General features: G+C 38.9%; 1 protein-coding gene across 1 annotated transcript in view; it reads left to right on the top strand.

Moving 5' to 3' along the window:
* ATP10A (ATPase phospholipid transporting 10A (putative)) overlaps positions 1-22,686 on the top strand; it is a 118,497-nt gene that overhangs the window by 65,248 nt on the left and 30,563 nt on the right. The window contains exons 3-7 of the mRNA XM_080377363.1: positions 224-309; positions 6,819-6,925; positions 7,031-7,162; positions 9,569-9,702; positions 11,292-11,544. Coding sequence (XP_080233489.1) covers positions 224-309; positions 6,819-6,925; positions 7,031-7,162; positions 9,569-9,702; positions 11,292-11,544 — 712 coding nt within the window. The remainder of the gene's footprint in view (positions 1-223; positions 310-6,818; positions 6,926-7,030; positions 7,163-9,568; positions 9,703-11,291; positions 11,545-22,686) is intronic.

Below are 22,686 nucleotides of genomic sequence, written 5' to 3'. Positions count from 1 at the left end.
ATTCCACTGGTAGAACAAAAAAAGTCATCCTTGCAAGGGAGATTTTGGAAGGAATTTTGGTGCCCAGGTGCCTTTGATTTCCAGTGCCAGTGGTCAGTGTCATTCATTTAATTGCCTTTGAAAAAAATGGACTTTAACATATTATGAAAAATAGAAAATAAAATTATTTTGGCTGTAATTTGCAAGTCTTTGCCCTAAGTAATTAACACTTTTATTATTCCAGGACTCAGAATTTGACCCCTTGAAGTTCACCAGTGTCATTGAATGCGAGAAGCCAAACAATGACTTAAGTAGGTTTCGAGGTTACATGTGAGTATTTCATATAATATCCTTCAGTATACACTCCTTTAATATGGAAAAAAAAAAAAAAAAAAAAAAAAGCAGGTTTCTTTTGGGCATTGTTCTGTAAGTTGCATCTTCACATTTAAGTCGGGCTGCATATTTAAAGATCTTTTAGAGGATCCTCATTTGAGATTTCAGGGTGAGATGGAAGCCTCACATTTCCATTCCTTAGGGTGGATTTAGATGTTAGCTTTGTTCGGTTTACACTCCAGCAATGAATGCATGAAGTAGTGCAGTTATAGATATTCTTCTGCCTTCTTTCCATGGATCAAAAAAGCCCATCTGGAAATGGGAGGAAATAGAAGACAGGTCCAAGAGAGCCAACAAACAAACACAGTCTGTTGTATACTACTTTTATGAAGGTGGGTCTGTTTGAAGGCAAAACTGGTACTTTTGCAAGTATGGCAGTATTCCTTTCCTATCATTCAGATAAAATAAAACAATTGGCTCACACAGTGGGTGTGCTTGTGCATCACCAAGCAGAATCACCTACATCCACTTGTCTTAATTCTAAGCAAACTGAACTGTATTAATAGGGTTCTCATCTCTGGCCAATCTGTCCTGGAGAAAGTCCTCAGAAAAAGATGATTTTGTATGTGCAAAGCACTTTGCTTCTAACATAGTCAGGACTGTAGTGTGTAGGCATGCTGATAATGGTGACTTAGGAGATGCACTCTTGCATGACATTTTTCTACAACCTGTAACCACATGGAGAGTGAGAGCCCAGGATATTTAAATTTTTGTCTAAATTTTAATGAAGAGAGTTAAACAGACACTAATTCTGTTTAGAATACAATGATTTATTACCCATATTGATTAATAGTGATAAGCAGTATTGAATTGCTTAAATGGCTCAAGATAAATTGCTAGAGCTTGGGGAATTTTTTATAGTAATGCTATTTACCACTTCAGTTACTACTCTCAGATGTCACAGGTTGTGTAGGATGTACTGTCAATTGGTGTAAATCACGACAGGTTTTTTTGAAACTACATCAGGTTGTAGTGTGGGAAAATGTTTTCCTTTATTTAGCAGCACAAAGCCCTACAGTACATTTAAAGGTAAAAGTTTTAGTATTAGACATTACTGCACAAGGGTCTGTAACTGTCTACATTTAATAGAGAGCCTGCTCTACTGCAGAAAGGACATTTCCAGATATGGAAGTGGAAAGTTTGGCAGCTTTTCCAACACACTTCATGTGTGTGAATCTTAGTCCCCAAAATATTGAGCAGCGGTTGAACACTGTAGAAGATATGCATAAATTGGTGTTTCATTATATATTTAATTTTGTACTCCATGTGGAAAATTTCTGCAGTGTGTAAGTTACAGAACCATTTGAATTACGTAGCAAGAAACATGGTAGTGTCTTTTGGAAGACTGTTGTTCAATATTGATTCTATTTAATCTTCATATTTTAATGTTTCACAAATGCTGTAATATATTTTGACACAGCAAAAAAAACAAGACATCAGTTTTGAATCTGGCAGAAAGCATCAGGTAATGTCCAGGTCTCATCAGCTATGCTGCAAGAAATTTACAACTAATGGACCATGGGGCACTTGAAGTAAAGAGCAGGGACCAACCCCTCAACAAGTAAACTCTGAGTGTCCTAATGTATCACGGGATAAGGCTTTTTCCCCCCCTCTTTTTAAATTTCCTTCATTAGTATCATGAAATCATGGGTCTATTTCAAATCAAACATTTGCAAGATGAATAGTAATTAGCACATCTGAATTGAAATGTCATTGCTGTGTCAAACTCAGATCTTAACTCCTGTTCAAAATCTTACCAGTAGTCACTGCTTGAAAGAAAGATCCAGATAGCTCTCAGCTGGTAAAAGCTCAGCTGAAAAGAAATGTTACTGAGCTACTTAAACAGGGATGCTATGAAATAATAGACTTGCAAGAGATCCATATGTAAAAGCTGTGCTGAGACATTACTGTCAAGGTTTGCTTGAAGTTTTGACCAGTTAGTAGGTTTCCAGTTTCGATTAAGACTATTTTTTGTGTTTTAAATGTAAAGAGCTCCTTTAGTTCTAATGTCTGTGCTGACAAATCTTTCAAGGAGCTGGGGGGGGGTGGGGGGGGCTGGGGGTGGGGGGGGGTGGGGGGGGTGGCAGGCAGGGGAAGAGAGAGTCTGTGTGTCTCTCTGTGTCTCTGTCTTGTAAACATGTGAAAGTTCTGTTACCTGCAGTTCTTCTGAAAAAAAGATCACTACAGAAAACCAGCGTAGCACAGGCAGGACAGTGTAAAAGGAGACATGATAATACAAAATCATAACAATATTGCAAAATGTGTTGAGATGAGCCTGGTCCTATCCTATATCTGCAAAAGTATAGCATGCACGTTACTACATGTGACTTCCTCAGTTATATTGGCACAATCTCCATTGAACACACTCTGGGTGTGCAGACAGACAGGCACACTACCAGTTCTACTCAGGTGCTTGCTTTATTTCAGTTTTGCAGTTTCTGCACCCTCAGATATCCCAAGCATACTTCTTCATTGTATTTCCCCTAGAAGAAGTCTTCTGTGTAAAAAGAATAGAATAAAACCTAACATGCCTCCTGTAAGGGCCTAGCCAGATTATGTGCAGTATGCATGGACAACATTCAAAAATCCCATGCGAGGTTCCAATAATAACAAAAGAGGCTTTAAAATCTTGTTTCTAGCTCTGTGTGTGTATATGGGCAAAAGAGAAGAGAAGTAATAGTAGGCATTCTGGCTTTTCAGCTTTTCTCTGAAAGTAAGAATTTTATTATTAGACAAGAACAGAAAACTTTATCTGATCATACAAAATAACTATAGCAATGAATTATAATAATAAGAATACATCTGTGTGTTTCTAGTTCAAAGCTTGTCATAAGGTAACAAAAGCAAATTAAAATAAAATCAGGTTACAATTTTTTTGAGGGAAAAAATCTATAAATCTATATAGTGATGTTTTCTTAATGTACTATAGTGACACCACCTCTCCTGGGGAAAAAAAAAACAGATTAAGTTTCATCAGAATTGAGAGTTAGGAAGATTCTGACTGATGATGTGCACTGAAACTATGTTTAAGATGCTGAATATTTTCTTTGGGAGTGTCAAACCTTGGAAAGTAATGCCAGCTCTACCATTTGCTTTGTAAGATACTTGAGAAACCAGAGTGTGAAAATACTCTCTTTTGAATACAATTTTGATACGTCACCTTGTCCTTTAGTGCTGGTAAACACGTAACAAGGAAAAATATAAATAGAAGGATGAAGTGAGCTACCATCAGACATATTTTTGCATTGCTATTTTAAACCAGGAGACTAATTTTTACACGATCACTTTCACAGTGCTGTAGCCAAGTAGTAGCTAACTGCATATGTTCTGCCCATTTCTCCTAATTCGTGGTGCATGTGTATTTTAGATGTCTAGATACTGCATATTTGTAGTGTCATCTGTGTGAAAAATTGCAGAGAAAAAGAGCATTGCACCTGCACTTGCCGTGGCGTTTCCTCGTGGACTAGCCTTCACATTCCGTGTGTCTGAGCAGCTTCAGCAGGCCGCTGTTTTAAACACTGACAGAGAAAAGTTTCCTTCTTTGCCTCCAAAGTTACACTGGCCTGAATCCAGAGAGGGGAAAGCAGACTGTTCAACCTCTGTAACAAGCTTAAGGTTTATATCTCTGCAGGGCTAGAAATGGGATCTAAGCCATCCCTCCACCCAGACATAAAGTTATAGCCTTGTGAGGTTTGTTATCAAAGTGAGCAGTTTTATCTAACTCTAGTTTTCATTATTTTTTAATCCAGACCTTTATGTCTGTAATTTTTTTTTCCTTTTGTCATCAGTGCCCAGTTGTCTTACATGTATGTTCTGTTAGCGAGTCACTGGGAATGAGTGCAGGCAAGAAGGAAACTGAGTTTCCTCCAGCCCATGCCAGCTTCTTTCTCACAGTTTTTTATTTCATCCATGTTTTCTAAAGGTCTGGTGAGCAACAGGTGAGTTGGATGACTTAATTTGGATGTGGAAAAGTAAAAAGCAGTAGCAAATGAATGTAAAGATGAGTTGTAGGTGAGAAGGCTCAGACTGTGGGTGAGAGCCCTAGACTGGGGTCTTGGCACCTGCAGGTTAACTTCAGGTGTTGCTCTGTTGCTTTGGGGCACTTGTATAAGCTAAGATAGTATGAACAGATATATAATTATATAGAACAAATACACAAGTAATTGGGTATAAAGGTTGCTGTGTGAAATAAACCTGTCACAGTCCACTGTTACTGTGAAGTGTAAAAAAATGATGAAGGCTATAAAATCATAAGCCAGAGCAATTACATCTTAAGTAGGTTTATCTTTAAAAAGTCCCATTTATTAACAGGAATTGTAACTATCATTTGGAGACTTTATTGGAAATTCAAACTAACATTCTCATGATTTACAAGAAATGCTAATGTAGAATTCAGCCTTAAAAAGCAGAGGAATGGCAGAATCCTGGTAGTAGTGTAATTTCTACAGCATGAAATCATTAAGCAGTTATTTCCCATAGTTTAAGCACAGCCAAATGTGGGTAATTCTCTAGCTGGCAATCAGTGCTTATACCTATTAACATACTGCAAGAGGGCTGTTGGGCAGCCCCCATTTTTGAAGCTCCTTTGGCAAAGGGTGAGGCAGTGGGTTTAGGAGATTTGCAGAAGAGGACAGAAGTAAAACCTCTGTTCTTGTATCTGAGGCCAGCAGGGAGGGTGGACTGGGTAGGAGAAATTCTCACCTGATGAAAAACAGATCTTCAGTTTTGTTATCAGAATTACAAATTATGTTATCTACGTCTTCTCCATTTGTTTCTGGTCTCTAGTCAGATATTATCACTGCTGCTGCCTCAGCTGTCAAACCCATCACTTCTTCTCTATCCCTACAGTGAAAAGCTAAGCATACCTGTTGAAACACCAATGCTTTTAATTTTAAAATTGAGCAGGAAGTGAGTATAATATATTACACTGAACTTAGAAGGACTGTGTATATGTGTCTGTAGATACATACGTATGTATGAAAGTATATGTATGAATCTAGATCTTATTTGTGTGTATACTCACTAAGAGCACTGACTAGAGGCTGCATAGCATAAGCAGCATAACTATATAATCTGCATGTAGTTCTGCTAGGCTGGGGAAAAGTAAAAGGATTCACCACTGTGAACCTTTTCTTCTTGCAGATCTCAGGATATTTTCTTTAGGCCTGATATCCTAGGAGCATGCACTGAAGTTAGAATTTTGATCCTCATTCAGAAAAAGAAAATATTTTAATAATCAGGAAGAAGCATGAAGATATAACCCAGGTGTGAAGGCTTAGAAAATAGGAAGCAAATAAAAAGAACTCCATCTTTTTATAAAAGGCACAATTTTAAGCCAGATTGCAGATTTCAAGGGACACAGGATTTTAAATACTGAAATCCAGCTAGCAATAAAATTCAATGTTGCAACAGCACAATGTTAATTTTAATATAGCACATGCTTTTCCAGGATTTCTCTTCAACTCCCAGCTTTTACGAGTTTTTTATTGCAGTCTGGTTTTTAGACTTTGGAATTGTGATTGTCTTGATGCTCTGAAACTGAAGATAGACCATTTAAACATCTCAGACTTTGCTTTAGTCTTCTCTGAGGCATGATACTGCAGTTGATTAAATTTTATTCATTTAGAAAAGGTTTGAAATTACTATTTGGTTCGACTATTTTACTAATAAAACATTCTAATGCTATTTTTTAATTGTTGTTATCATGGTTTAACATTGCCCTGGTGACTGTTAATTCTCATGAGGCTGTTTTCTGTATTTCTCTGTCAGTATGAAATTTGAGTCAGTCCATGCACAGCAGACAACAAGTTGTAGTGCAGACATTACTTTGCCTCATTTTTCTCATGTCTTTTGGTGCTAGTCAACAAGAATCATCAGGGTGCAGGTCATTTTGCCTTTCTTAGAGTCACCGAGGCACTTCTGAAAGGAATTTCTCTTGTTCTCACTGATAAACAAATGCAATTTTTTTTCCTTTCTTTTTCACTGCACTGACACATATTATCCCTGGCACATCTTCCTTAGTATCATATGCACTACACAGCTGCTCTTAGCTGGACTGGATTAATTGTGATTGCACAGTCCATTTGCCCATACACAGAAAGTCCAATGCATTTTCAAAGAATTAGATAGGCGGCACACATGCTGTAGATTAGGCCTGCATATCTCTAGTGAGCATTTGTGCAGTACATTTATATATCCAACAGCAACTGGTACTGCTCCAGCTGGGCTGCTGCATGTCTGGGATTCTTGGGTAGGTAATCTCAGTTTTCAAAGTCTGCCAGAGAATCTTCCCAGGAGGAAGATCTAAGGAAATATTTCACCATCAGGTTGACAAAACTTAAACTTTGAAGCTGTTTCCTGGGCTTGTTATATTACAGAGTAGTATGATTTAACAAGCTTAATGTTTTGACATGCTGTGCTTTGTTCTGTTTTTAAATTTTCTGCAGTGTACATAAAAGTGGAAAAAAGGATGGACTGTTCAAAGAAAATCTTTTGTTACGTGGATGTACCATTAGAAATACAGAAGAGGTTGCAGGAATAGTAATCTATGCAGGTAAAAGCTGCTTTTCTGCCTGACATGGCATACTGCCTTTTTATAGTTTCCTTAAAATAATAACAAAAATCCATATGACATCATTTGATGTAATTGTTTCTGCAGGGCATGAGACCAAAGCTTTGTTAAATAATAATGGACCCCGTTACAAGCGCAGTAAGCTTGAAAGACAGATGAATGCTGATGTCCTTTGGTGTGTCCTCATACTTCTAATCATGTGTCTGTTTTCTGCCATCGGTAAGTGCTCTTTAAAAGTACAAACTGAAGTATCAGACTTTCTTGGGATTCATGTGCTTTGCTTAGCTATGTCAAAAACATATGTATCTGTCCAAATATGAAATCCATCAAGCTGCCTCCTTACTTCCTAATTTTTGTTGTGTTGTCTTCTTTGAAATCATCTACACTCATCTAAGTAGCTTCTTAGTATCTGTCAAATACATGCTATTAGTACCAAGATCTGAAGGCTTAGGTTCTGTTACCCTTGATAGCATACAAAAATGTCAAGGCCAAAAGAAGCCACTTGGTAGTATGTAGTCCCCTCAAAATTACAGGTGGTAGAGTGTAACGTGCCATTAAACAGTCAACAGAGTAATTTATGAGCAGCAAATAAACATAATTAGCACAGTGCTGTTCCCCAGTACTATTTATTAAATCAAGGGCACAGTCCACAACATTGACACACTGTCCACAAGGCTGCAGCTTTAACATAGAAGAAATAAATAAAAGTCTAAATCTGCATAAATCCAGGTAGAAGACACTTGAGACTTCACGTAGTGTTTAAGGAAACGCTGAGGTTCAGGTTAATACTCTTAAAGCCTTTATTTCTATTCATTTGTGAGAAAGAATTGAGTTTTATGTTTGGCACCCAAAATGATTTTTTATATATGGCATATGTATTCCATATCCTTAAAGTTTGTGTTTTCTGTAATGTTTGTGTGAGTCAATCAGCATAAACACCAGAATGTTTCCTAACAACCATGGTGTAGTTTAGTAACAGTCTTATGCCATTTTAATACATCTCTGTGTGCCTTTTTCCAGGTATTGTTAAAAGCTTCTTAAAGATGAGTATTTCCAGCTGTGATTCAACCAGCATATTTGTTTCCACTGAGTTCGTGACACCCTTTCATAGCATCTGTGTTGGGGAGCCCAGTCCTCAGGGCTGAAGTGCCATGGCAGGCTTAACTGCAGGTAGTCACTGCATGCATCTGAGGTGTTGTCCCCAGAGCAGCAGCAGCAGGGTGCCCACTGTGGTGGCTTCAGTTCAGCTGAAACTCCTGAAATGTATGAATGTGAATGGGAGGAGGTGGCACGCAGTAGGTGACAGAGCTAGAAAGTAGGTGAGCATGCTACAAGGGTAGAAACCACCAGCGGAGGGCCAGAGCAAACTGCTGGAGGTGGTAATGACCAAAAACAGCTGGAAAGAAATTTGCTTGAGCCCTTGGAAACCAGAAGTGCCTGGTGCTTCAAGACATGCAAAGCTGTGTTCTGTAAGAGTCAGGCAATGTTTTTTACTTTCTGTCAAGAAAGTGTAAGTGGAGATACAACAACTAATTCTCTTGAAAACCTGAGTTAGGGTGTTTATGAAAACAATCTTGGTGTAGGTTGCACTCAGTATGGGACTTCCAGGTTTTGCTCTCAAGAATAAAAACATAGACATCAATAAAGACATCTTTATGGTGATATGCTCATATTGGTAGTACAGGGACAAAATAATTTGCTTATTTGGCTTACGTACTGGTTGGGGTTTTTTCGAGAGTTCAGTGTTGGGTTTCTGTATCAAGATGTAAATGACCTTGTCAAATGTGGCTGAAAAAGATTGCTTTTAAAGTACAGTTGTGCCCTTTTTTTCTGATTCCTGACATGGTGAAGACAGTTTGAACGGTTCTTACCAGTCAGGAATCCTTACTTGTTTATAACCTTAAAAGCATCAGGCATACTATTTTAGGTCTTTCAGGACTGCAAATCCTAGCACTGTACTTAAAAAGGCACCTTTCTGTCTCTTTAACAAGACTGTCATCTTCCCAAAATAATAATAATACTAACTTTATCTTTATTTAGCTACCAGCAAATTCAATAAAAAATGTTTTGAGCAAGGCTGGCTTAGAGTTCCTTCTGTACTTAGTTCCTTGGCTTACATGCTATTGACTCTGCTGATACTGTTCTTTCTTTAGTTCTGTAAACATGGTGGGTAAGATTCACACAGTAAGATTAGTCTCTTCTGACTTTATCCAGCTGAAATTAGTTTAGTGATAGCTGGCTAGTGATACACCTAGTGCAGTCAATGGAGTTCCTTCATTATAACACATCGAATATCGCTGAAATAAATCACTTTCTGAAGACTCATTTTCTCTGCTGATTACAGAAAGACCCTAAACTGCTAATCTAGACTAGCCAGCTCACTTTATTTTTATGTGAAATTACTCTTGCATACTGTCCTTAAGGCCAGACAAATCCCTTTCTTAAGCCCCAAATCTCAAGGCAGAAAAAAACCCCATGGGTTTGGGGCCCTCTTCAAAAGTCGTGCAGAACAGTTGAAGACAAATACCACTTTCCCACATAATTCAACTCTAAGAACAAATCCATACCATAAGCATTTTTCCTTGCAGTTAATTTCCTTTTTTCTCTGTTTCAACTCTTCTGCAGGTCATGGCCTATGGGTATGGCAATATGGTGAGAAGAAGAAACCAGTTTTTGATGTTCCAGGACCTGATGGCAAATATTTATCTCCTGTTTTAGCTTCAGTATATTTATTTCTGACAGTGATCATAGTTTTCCAGGTAATCAAGTTGTACATACTGTCACCTCTGTTCACAGTTTGCTGTAATAAAGCTATAAATTTACAGTATGTGTAGTACCCCTTCCAGCAATAAAGCATGTAGGAAACTAATAATGCACTAAAAAGAAGTACATTCGGTCACTTTAAAATCAAATTTTAACTATAAGAAATGTGATAATATATAAACAGGAAGCTAAATTAAATAAAAGAAGTGGCCTACCCAGTGGTAAAAAGATGGTAACTTCTCTAAAAAATAAACCGATGCACACAGTAAGCTGTCAGAGTTCCCTTGGTGTTAGGGAAGGTAATCATCTGAGAACGTTTCCCAAGAGACTCAAGTATTTTATTTTAGTTTATTTTACTTCAAACAAGTAGGAAAAGATAGGATGCAATGGGCCTTGCTGGGAGAAAACAAGTTTTATGTTTCATATCCATCCACTGTGGAACAACACCTCAAAGACTGCAGGTGCCACTTTGGGTACAGTGTCCTGGTATGAACATAAGTTGTATACTCTTTTAACCTCTTTCAAAAGATACTGCTCTTAACAACTCCATATCTCAGCTAGATAACAAACTCCATTAAAAATATTTTGGTCCTGAGGAGAAATGTACTGAATGGCAAAGGTGGCAGTAAGCTAAGAGAAGTAACAGACTCATGTCACTGGGACATGTGGAAGTACGCCCAGTGGGACACTAGAGGAGGCTGCATTACTGGAGGCAGCAACTCCTTTATGAAAAGAAATGAAAAAGGATGTTAAATAACTTTTTACTCCATAAAGTATTAAATTATGATATTGATTAAAAAATTTCACCACCAAATTCTTCAAACGCCAACCTTTAACTGTAGTTTTGTTTAAATAACCACATTTGCCACTTATATACATGCTATAATTTATCCTTCATATTTAATTCAGCAAGCTAAATAATGTGTGCTGTCAGGAATTTCTGTCCTGAAAAACATCTGCAGAGAAAATCTCAGGTACAAATTAGATATTTCATGGAGTTTCAACAAGCCTCAAGAAACAGTTGAAAATCTTTTCTGGAGAGACTCCTTCTCACATCTCTTTCTTCAGCAATTATAAAATGTGTTCTTCATTCAGATAATCTGCAGTGCAAAAGTTAAGGCCAAAAAGATTGTTCCTGTGAAGAGGTTAACACTCCTTATTTTGTTTCCCACCGTCCTGCAAGGTGAATTTGTAAACAGTCTATTGTTTATGCAGAATAAATTTATCCCATTCTTTCACATTTACAGGATTCTAGTGTACTGTCTGGGTTTGGTCGGGGCTTTTTTTCTTTTCCTTTCCCAGCTAGTTTCAAGCTCACCTCATTAGCCTGAAAAAGATTTGCTTCTGTCCAAGTTTTGATAATGACCCTTCTAGACAGAGTAATGCATTTCATCTTGGCAATTCACCGTAGGTTTTCCTCATCTAACACAGTAAATACCTTTCAAACATAATAACTTTACAGTAGATGTTTAAAGTACATAGCCTCTTTATATTCTAGTCTAGTACCAATTTAACTAGATTTTACTAATTCATTGTATCCTTCCTTCTGTTTTGTCCTAATTCTCTTCCTTTTTGTGTATTCTAGGTTATGATTCCTATTTCTTTGTATGTATCCATTGAAATAGTTAAAATCTGCCAAGTATACTTTATTCATCAAGATAAAGATTTATATGATGAAGAAACAGACTCTCAGCTGCAGTGCCGAGCTTTAAATATCACAGAAGACTTAGGTCAGGTGCAGTTTATCTTTTCAGACAAGACTGGGACACTTACTGAAAACAAGATGGTTTTCCGAAGATGCACTGTTTCTGGAATAGAGTATTCCCATGATGATAACGGTGAGCTCATGATCTTGTTTTCTATCTAACAGTTGTACTTTGAGCATTCTGAACTAGATAAAAAAATTACTGTCATCTTAAAAAAAATAAAAATTAAAATTAAAAAAAAATTACATGTATCCACTCAGCAAATTCTGTAATAGCTGTTTTCAGATTAGTATAATTTGATGGCTGTGTTCAGCTAGCAATGCCAATTTTACCCAAGTCTTCTGTAACATCTACAGTATATTAAGGCAGTTAAAGCTTCTGGCTTTAGCTCCTGATAACACAAACACTTGAGCATGTGGCTAATGTAAGCAAATTGAATAGTGCTGCTGGTATCACTATTGTTTAGGGTGTTTGAAGTATGCTATGTGGAATACCAATTTTAAGCATACAGCCAGATTAGTATCTGATTTAATACCTGGAATGAGATTATCCTTTTGTGCTGAGAAATAAATATAAACAAAGTTACTGGGTTTCATATTAACAGGAAACATAATATGGTGTAATAGCTTGTTTTATGTTACCTTTGTCAGATTCTTTTCAGTGATCCTGTGTGACAGGTCTGTGTTAAGGTATGCTCACTGTTCTGTGAACATTGTAGTTGAAATAATGTCTCCAAGTACTATGTTCTTGAAACACTAAAAAGTCACTAAAAAGGGAATGTGAGGGTTGTCATCCCTGTGTCATCACCGTTTTAAAATTAGTAAGTGAATTCCTGTTTTGTGACTTCTTTGTAATTTGTGTTATTTTCCTGTAACATTTTATTGTTATAATTTTTGGCATAGCATATCTTAACTCTTCAAATCATACTCTGTATGCAGGGAAATATTGATAGCTACAATAATGCATTCCTATTCGTAAATAAATTATTTTCTTAATCTACATAACATATAAAGATCAGTAAGTTTTCTCAAAGACCATTACAGAAGTTCAGCTTACAAATAAGATACAGAATAAGAGAATAATCAAAATAGACTGGAAAATCTAAAACATGCTTTAGAGAGTTCATAAGATTCCAAACTGAAAAAAGATACTAAGTTTTGGATTTTGCAAGGATCGGGGGTTTTTCTTCTACTTTATAATAGTACTGAGACCTTACATTTAAGGCACTCCTTTTCAAGAAACTTGCTGTTTGAGTAGTGTTATGATCCCAGTGTTACAGAAAGAACTTAAACAGAGAGAAGTTACGACTTCCTACCTCTGTACTGTAGGTAAGGAAGAGAGAATTAGGAGCATCTTTCTGGACACCTAATTCTGCTTGTGACACTCTGATTATTCATTCTTGTTTTCTCATTGCCATTGATCATTTGCTTGTTTATACTAGTTTCAGAGTGTACACTTTTCCTTGCAGGAATGATGACGATACTGCTACCTAAAACAGTGCAGAAAGGGTGTTTTTATGAGCTTGGTATCATCAGCTGATATGTAGACTGAACTCAGACTCCTGAATTTGAGTATTGAGTTTCAGATCTTTTTTCTTCAAATGTAATGTATTTAACAGAAATCTAAGTTTGTGCATGCTTTCCTCTTACGATTTCAGGTTACAATATAAATGTTAATGAAAGCAGAGTGAATTTCACTACAAACGGAAATGTCAAATAAGTACTTAAACTGATTTTTTTCTGTCATTCTTTTCACATATGGCTATGTTTGGGCTTTCTTGCAACTCCAGTCAGTATGAAATTTCTGACAAATACAATTTTAAATTAACATGGAATTTATACACAATATTTTACTCTTTTTTTTTTTTCTCCTCTACAGAATTTTGGTCTTTCTCTGTCATTCTGTATATAAATGGTGATAATTTTTATTGGTTTTTTTCCCTAAAATCTGGATTAATAACACAGTAAAAACTATTCTTCACTCAAGTCTTTTGTTAGCTCTTTTCTCCAGTCTGATTTTCTAACCGTGTCTTATCTTTTCTGCTGCTGAAACTTTCTTGATTAGCTATGGTAAAATGTCTGTCATCTCTTTCTGGTTTTAGGGAATACATCAACATTTCATTGCTGTGTGCTCTACTTGCAAAAGATTTGACAGCTGCTTTTCTATGTCTTACACCAGACTATCCGAGTTCCCCTCTGAGGTTCTGGGACATATGTTATAACTGATGCCATCCTGCTCTGCACCTCAGGTTTTTCTGAAGATTTAATGAATTAGAACATTCAAAAATCTTTCACTTGACAAGCAATCTGATGCTGCCATATATGCAAGAAAACCAAGTAAAATGCATCTGCCTTTTCTGATCTGTGTCTTCCCTTATCTAAGCAATTTTTCAGTCATACTGGTTTGGTTTTTGGAATCAAACTCAGAGTAGCACTTCAGATGAAGAAATGAATTCAGAATTTTTGTACATGGGTTAAGATTTAAAAGCTGAAGACAACAGGTCTCAATCACAGAATCATAGAATATTTTGAGTTGGAAGAGACCTTAAAGACCATCTGGTTCCAGTCCCGCTGCCATGGGCAGCAACACCTTCCACTAGACCAGCTTTCTCAAAGCCCCATCCATCCAGCCTGACTTTGAACAAGCCTGGCCTGGAAGCTAGGCATGGGGCATCTGCAGCTTCTCTGGGCAACGTGCCTTGCTACTCTCACAGTGAAGAATTTCTTCCTTATAACTAATCTGAATCTACCCTCTTTCAGTTTAAAGATATTACCCCTTCTATCCTTACATGCCCTTGTAAAAAGTCCCTCTCCAGCTTTCCTGTAGCCTCCCTTTAGGTACTGGAAGGCTGCTATAAGGTCTTCCCAGAGACTTCTCTTCTCCAGGATAAACTGTCCCAACTCTCTCAGCCTGTCTTCATAAGAGAAGTGCTCCAGCCCTCTGATCACCTTCCTGGCCCTCCTCTGGACTTGTTCCCACAGGTCCATGTCCATCTTGTGCTGAGGACCCCACAGCTGGATGCAGTGCTCCAGGTGGGTTCGCACAAGAGTGGAGTAGAGGGGCAGAATCACCTCCCTCGACCTGCTGGTCATACTTCTTTTTATGCAGTCCAGGATACACACATCGCCAGGTCACGTTGCAGTTCTTGTCAACCAGCACCCGCAAGTCCTTCTCAAGACTGCTGTCAATCCATTCACTGCCCAGAAGTGTCGTAGGCAAACTTGCTGAAGGTGCACTCAATCCCACCATCCACGTCACCAACAAAGATGTTAAACAGCATTGGTCCCAGTACCTGCCCCTGAGGAATGCCACTCATCACTGGTCCCCTTTCCCTGTCAGTGGGATCTTCACAGGCCTGCCATGACTTCTCAGATGTGATGGATAGTGGCTCAGCCACTTCATCCACCAGTTCTCTCAGAACCCATGGATGCATCTCATCAGGTTCCATGGACTTGTGCACCTTCAGGTTCCTCAGATGGTCTCAAACCTGATCTTCTCCCACAGCAGGGAGTTCCTCATTCTCCCCAGTTTCTGCCTTTTGTGTTCTGTGATTTGGGCAGTATGGCTGGAGCACTTGCCGGTGAAGACTGAGACAATGAAGTCACAGAGTACCTTGGCCTTCTCCATGTCCCAGGTAACCAGCTCTCCTATTTCCTTCAGGAGAGGAGCCGCATTTTCCCTAGTCTGCATTTTATCACTGACATACCTATAGAAGCTTTTCTTGTTGCCGGTCCGATGTAATTCTGTCAGGGCTTTAGCTTTCCTACCCTGATCCCTGGCTGCTCAGACAGTTTCTCTGTATTCCTCCCAGGCTCCCTGTCCTTGCTTCCACCCTCTTTATCTTCTTTTTTGTGTCTGAGTTTGTCCAGGAGTGACTTGGTCATCCAGCCACACTTCCTGGTGAAGGTCTGTTTTCTACTGTAAAAGCAGATAGCTCAGAATGGAGGTGTCCTTGTTCTGAGCAGTTTGGTCTAAGTTTGTTATTCTGCTGTGGCTGGGTAGCGGTGCCTGTTATTCTAGTTTCTTGACCCTTCCCATGGTAAGATGCTGTTTTCAGTTTTGGATGGGTTTACAAAACTGTTTTTTTCAAGTTTTTCATGCCATATGTTTGCCTCAGGCATGAATTCTTGGGGAAAAAATTCAGTCAGAACAGCTCCATTCAGCCATATCCAAGAATAAGGCTAAGATGTAACACACTTTTTTCCCCCATGCTAATGGAGTTCTGTCAGATTTTCCTCTGAAGTCATCTAGAGGCCATGTATGTTGGGGCTCAGCCACGCTCATGCAAAGCAGGAGAGTTATGCCTACAGGTGCAGATTGAGGTCTGAAATTTCCTAGCTTTGTGTGCTGCTTAGGGTTAATTTTCTTCATAGCAGCTAGTCTGGGCCACGTTTTGGATTTGTGCTGGAAACAGTGTGGGTAACACAGGGATGTTTTAGTTCCTGCTGAGCAGCACTCACACAGGGTCAGGGCCTTTTCTGCTCCTCGCCCCACCCCACCAGCGAGCAGGCTGGGGGGCACAAGAAGTCGGGAGGGGACACAGCTGGCACAGCTGGCCCCAACTGACCCAAGGGGTATCCCGTACCCTGTGGGGTCATGCTCAGCAGGTAAAGCTGGGGGAGGAAGAAGGAAGGGGGGACGTTTGGAGTTTTTGGAGTTATGGCATTTTGTCTTCCCAAGTCGCTGTTACAGATGATGAAGCCCGGCTTTCCTGGAGATGGCTGAACACTTGCCTGCCGGTGGGAAGTGGTGAATGAGTTCCTTGTTTCACTTTGCTTGCATGCATAGGTTTTGCTTTATCTGTTAAGCTGCCTTTGTCCCAACCCACGAGTTTTGTCACTTTTACTCTTCCAATTCTCTCCGCATCCCACTGGAGGGGAGTGAGTGAGTGGCTGGATGGGGCTTAGTTGCCAGCTGGGGATAAATCATGACACTTTGGAACTTTAATTTTCTGTTGAGGCATTTTTTTCTGCATAATCTGGAACCACTGTGTTTCTGTTAATTACTCAATCAACAGATTTTGCATAGTCTTCCTAAATTTTATCTATGCTGCATTGTAAGCTTTTCTTCCTAAAATTTGTTTACAGTTAATGACAGGTTATCACACTCTTTTCTGTTCTACAAGGATTGTTAACACTGCATTTGTCATCATCATACATGAGTTCCTTCTATTAGTGCACTAAGCAATGTGTGTGACTTCCCTTATGTGTAGCTTGGTCTTTCCCCTTCTTCCTCTCTGTGTGTGTGCAGTGCACAATTTGTTTGGGTTTGAGGGCCCCTTAAAAGGCATGTGCTACACTGTATTAGGTTTGGCATATTTGGGTTTGTTTTCATGAGGGGTGGGAGTGCCCCTATTTTTTTTGGAAATTTGTCCCATAAAACCATGTGAAAGGTAAGCTTTATGATTACAAGGGAGAGTTCTGTTTTGCATCAGACATGGACATGTTAATCATGGTTTTCATCTCAGAGGCTTATATGGACCTTATGCAGGGTTGAAGTGATTAAATGCTTCTAAAATAAAAACTGAAACTCTGAACAAGACGTAATACTCTTATTTTAGGTAGTATAGGGAACAAGGGGAAGTCTTCAAAAATTTGCTGGAGAAAATATTTTCCTTCAGAATTCTCTATTAGCTGTAAGTTTCTTATGAGGCTGATGGCGCTACGCCCAGGAGTACTGCATTGTTTTAGTCTAGACAATAGGTGACAGAGACATGCATAATAGAGGCCAATAAATTGCACCAGTGTGGAACAGAATCTCTTGGCTAGCTGGAGGTAGTACAGAGTGTTGTTACTCATAGGTACTGCTGTGCAAGAACTTAGCACCAAAGAGGAATCCAGGAACACTTGTGAAGGCTGTGAGGGAAAGTGTGAGCCACAGTTCCATGATACAAACTCTATCAAATATTCATTATTGGTGAGGTCACCTATAATATTTGGTGATGGTTGTGTGCTGATTGGGGTCAAACTATGGGAATTTGCACTGCCCATTTGGGCCCAGTGGGGACTATGTTGATAGGAATGGGATTCTTGTTACCTAATTTTAGATATTTGTATGTAAGACAGTCATCTAGTAGCTTTACAGTTACTGGAGAAAATTAAGCATTTGTGGGATGTAATTCATCAGACCTGCTTTAGACTTCTACAGTTGTTGCGTAATACGTGCCTGTTTCTCTGTGGCTTAGAATTCTAAACACAGGTGAAGAGAATTCCCACCTCACGTCTGTGTGACCTGCATTCTTCTGTCTGTTCTGTTGTCTCCTTCAAAGGTTCTTCTTGATTCACAGAGTGTTAATTCAGGAGCAGGGTATGTCATGGACCACTCCAAGTGGAAGAATGGTTGTCCCATTCATAAATGTCCTAGGCATTTATGGAATACCCAGCAATGCTATACTCTGGTTAAATCCCAGAATTATTCTTCCAATCATTACTTCTCCTAACCCAAAAGAATGTTAGGGGAAAAAAAAAAAAAGGGGAAAAAAAAAAAAAGGAATTATTTCCCTATATGTAAAATTATGTTGCCATACCGTAGCTGTTCCCTTCAGGCCAGTAGCCAGCTTCTAATAATTCTGAGAACTGGCCATGCCCCAAGTCTGTCTGCTAATCCCAGAGACAGTAGGTGCCCAAAAGCAGACTGTGCTTCTGAAAGTCGTTATATGATTTAGCTACAACCAGATGCTGGTGGCCTGGCATTTGTCCGGGTGTTTTTCCAAATGCTTAATTAATCGCTCTCTTGCCTATAGGGTGTGATCTCTGTTTTTCTAGATTTAGCCACCCATTGTATGGAACTTTTGACAAAACATGAGTTGAATCTCCATGAATGTAACCACTCAAATCTGATAAAACTTAATTTTTCATTCTTTGCATTCCTCTCCCTTTCTTCCAATGACACTGAAAAAAGATCTAGACAACATAACAGCAGTTTATGGGCGTACAGGCAGATGATAGAAACCTCAGTGTTTTTTCTATTGCCTAGCAAAGTTTCCTCATTCCTAAGTCTGAGAAAGAAGGAGTTTCTTCTGCTTTCTATATTTTCTGGCTGAAGATTGGCCAGCAACTGCTTTTCATGTGAAAATTACATTATTATATTAAATAAATCTTTCTTAATTTGTGGGGCTGTTTTGTAGTGGAACTTCCTTACTCTTCTTGTATGTAGTCAAGAGAATGTAAGACTGCACATTCCAACCACATTGGAGAACTGGATTATTTTTTTTTTAAAAAAAGGCGTAAAAATCGATAAAACTGTTTCAATAAATGTCTGTTGCTTCCAATGGGACTTCTCATCTGCCACCTTTACAATTTGACAATCTTCAGAAATCAGGACAGTCCATTTAGGCCTTCCCCAGAAAGGTCAAAACCTTTAGCAGAACAGGATGGATCAAACACTCTGTGTAGCTTGTTGATAGTTTCTCTTGCCTTTTGAAAAATTTTATTGGTAACCGAGGAGAAAACTGGTGCTAGCACACATAGAACTCAGTACATTGGGAATGCCCCATTTTAAATTGTAAAGACAGAATAACTCATATTTAGAGACAGGTGATACTTTTTTCTAAGCATATACCTACACTTACAGTTGCTCTGGAAAATCTCCTGAAAGGTAGGAATGATACCCATTTTTAACTGGAGTAAAGACTTCTTAATGAACTACTTAAGGTTATTAATTTTAAGCCCTTGGGGATGCTAAGACAGGAGAGGAAGGAAAATCTTGGTGTTTTCTAATCTCAATACTTGTCCTTACAGGGAAATTCTTGCAAAGTAAATGAAGATTATGTTGGCACACTTGTACAAATTTATAGCATGCTAGCTGCTCGACTATTTATGTAGACACTAGAGTGCACTTCAAAGTGAAATAAGCTTGCACTCATAAAAAGGAAAAAAGTTGGTGTGATGGTGTAAGTACTGCACATGTAGATTTATTTCATGATAGCTCAATAACAGCCTTACTCAATGGTTTGGGGTGAAGTGGAACATCCCATGGTGAAATCAGGGCCCACACAGTGACAGCTGAATTATTCTGGTTTAGCGGGTCTGCAGTTTTATTCTGCCTGAAGGGAAATCCTTTAGAGCTTCCTGGTCCCACTTTTCTAGTGAGTGGAACATCTGGCAGTGTGGCAAGTGTCTCTGGCACCCTGCAAAATGGATGTCTCATTGTAGAACATAGATAGCATGGAAGATAAAACAAAAACAAGCAAACCCAAAAAATAATGAAATAAAAGCCTTTTTAAAATGAAATAATGTCTCTTCAAATACTTAGCAGCTACTACAGGAGGTTTATTTATTGTGTGTTGTTGTCTTCTGAAAGAGGGAAGAGAGTTCATGGCTGAAGTATTAATTATTGTTTCTTCTTTGTGCCGCAAATATAAAACAAACTAGAGGATAGTGAAATTTGACTTTCATGAATTGCATTGCTGTGTTTCTCAAAAGTTGTTTGTGTCTTTGCCCTTAACAAAAAACTATCAGACAAAAGATCAAGGCCATCAGTTTTCAGTGCTGAAACTGAAAAGCATCCCACAACAAAGTCTTTCAGGTTACAATGTTCACAGGAAAAGGTTCTGAATCGGAGAGGGCTGAGTGGGTGGAGAGAACAGCATGTTCCTAAAGAAGCACGCTTTGCACAGCTGAAGCATTGTGAACCTTAGCCATAACATAATGATTGAACCAGGTTTCATTATTTCTTCATACTTAATTCTTGCTGCATAATGTGTAAGATTGCACTTGAGAAAATGCTGAAAGGTGCTAAGGCCTGTTATTTTATTATCAAGTTTACCTTGGTATAAACTGAAATAGCACCACTTGTATCAAAATAATTTGACTTGGTTAAATGAGATTCTAGTCTTGTATCTACTTCCACTTTTTTCCTGTTTTCTCAGTGGCAGGAACAATTAAATGAATGTGCTGCAATGAAAACCTATATAGAGAGCAAGAGATAGTTAACATTGCATAGACTAGAAAGGACCGTGCTATTGGTGTAATGCTAATAAATCAGCTCAGTGCTGCATTAGGAAACAGCTTTTGCTGTGTTGAACAACCAAAATATTTTCAGATGTAGTATAAGAAAGAAAAAAGAGCAATGAGGAATACAGAAATATGGTTTGCAATCATAATGCTGTATTGTGCCTGAAGTGCATTCTGTGCTTAACCATAGAGTTTTTATACATGGAATAAAATTATAATCAGTTCAGGGTCTTTGGAGTCAGGTATTTCAAGATTTATTTTCAGAGCAGAAGCTTAAATTAGGTATGATTATTAAAGAAAACTTGTCCTTTTTTAAAAGTTGTGGTCAGAAGAGAGTTGGACCAACTGGGTAGCACATTTTGCAAAACTGAAAAGAGCAATTGTAGCCAGTCCTTTCCCTGTCAAGAAATACTACCTATTACAAGAAGCTTCTGTCAGTCTACCATTCAAATGCCCAGCATCCACAGTGAGGATGATTATCCCTGTGGCCAATACAAGCTTTTCTTATGTTTTTCATGAGAGAGGCTGAGTGTCCACATGTCACACCAACTCTCCTTTTTGCTGCTGAGAGCCTTAGTGAAGATGAGGCACAAAAATTAAATGCTTCTTAGGAATGATTTAAATCTTAAATGTTAATAAAGTGCAGAAAACCTTGCTGGTGTGTCGTCCTGAGCAATGGCTTTTCAGCCTGGGATTTGCAGCATGTAACTAGGAGCCTGCAGAAGATAATTGCAGGGCTTGCGCTGTCAGGCTGGGCACTGCCTTCCACTGGCCTCATTCCAGCATGTGCACTCCATCACCTCCCCAGTGAAGGGGACAGAAGTCCTTGAGTGTGCTGCTCCATTCTGGTACTTGAGGCATCCTCTTAAGGTGACACACTGTCAGGTCCACATGGCTCCTTCTTCGCCTGCCTGGGTTTCCCTTGGAAGGAAACTAGGACACTGGAGGGAACAGTGAGCAGCCTGGCTCTCAACTTGATTGAGGACCTGGATCAGTGTTTGTGACATGCTGCAGATCACTTTGGGCCCTCAGTGTAGACTCTTTCTGATATAGGCAAACCTATGATCAGTTGAATTAAATTCACAGTATAAGGATCTGCATTTCCACTGGAAAAATGCATAGAGCCTTACAGAGCAGAAGAAAGTGGGAATTAGTGGACGAAAGTGATGGGATGGGTTAGAACTGTGCTGTCCCAAGGCACATGCAACAAGTTGCAGGAAGCAGCCTCTGCAGGTGAACTGAACTTTATTTCGTTGCAAGTCATTACCATGCAACAGATGGGCCAAAGGAAACCAGTGACCTCCCTCATTTTTTGAGCTGTCTTCTAGATTCTGTCATATGAATCAAAGGACAAGGTAGGCACTGAAAGGAGAAGGTGACGGTGCTGTGCTCTTCTGTTTGCAGCTGTGTGGCTCAAGGAGCAGCTGCCCTCACAGCGCTGAACATGCCATCGCTCAACCTCTTTCCCACCACATAACACAGAGGAGCGTGAATCACACCAAATAATGCTAATGAAGGAAATCCTCCGTCATTCACAATTAGTCTACATCAGCTTCAGGGCCTGTGCTGCAGGGCTGTATTCAAGCTATGAGACCCAAGTGGTTTGCAGCATGCCCTGCAGTCTCTTTTTCATGTCTCCAAATGCACTATGACCCTTTCTACCTGCATGGCCTGAATTTTCTTCCAGCAGGAGCCAGAGCACAGTGCAGGATGTTGCATACCTGAGCATGCAGTTAGGGTGACAAGTAGGGAGAGCTTCCCATATTTTAGACAGAGCCAATACATTTTCCAAATGGAGCGGAAAAAACCTCAGAGGTACAATACTGTACTGATAGAGCTATGACCATGTATTCTTGTGTGTGGTCTGATTTCAAGTCCTCCAGCTGCTTTCATACAGCTGAAATACGTTTGAAAATTGCAGTGGATGATGAGGATGGTGGCTTTTTTGGTTGTAAAGCTAGCCAAGTTAAAGTGATCCCATGCCAAACTCACTATGTGCAATGCAAGATTTTTCTCAGAAAGTATTTTGGAAGAAAAATCCTCTTTTTTTTTTTTTTTTTTTTTTTTGTGTGTGTGTGTGTTAAATGCCTGAATAGTTAGCTTACATGCTAGTGATTTATTATTTGACATTAGGAAAATCTAATTTGTTACACCAGAGAACCGAAACAAAGCCGAGCCACAAATACATAACTTGTACTGTATATCTGGAGAGTATGGATTATTTTGAGAGTATAATGAAAAGCCTTTCAATGAATACCTAATGAAGGAATAAATAGATACCTGTTGGAGTGGCATGTGCCTGCCTAATGAATAACCCAGA

Source organism: Falco punctatus (genome assembly GCF_963210335.1).
Source record: "Falco punctatus genome assembly, chromosome: 2".
Classification (NCBI taxonomy): Eukaryota; Metazoa; Chordata; class Aves; order Falconiformes; family Falconidae; genus Falco; species Falco punctatus.
The sequence above is the reverse complement of the archived record's forward strand: the minus strand, read 5'-3'. Positions and strand labels throughout refer to the sequence as shown.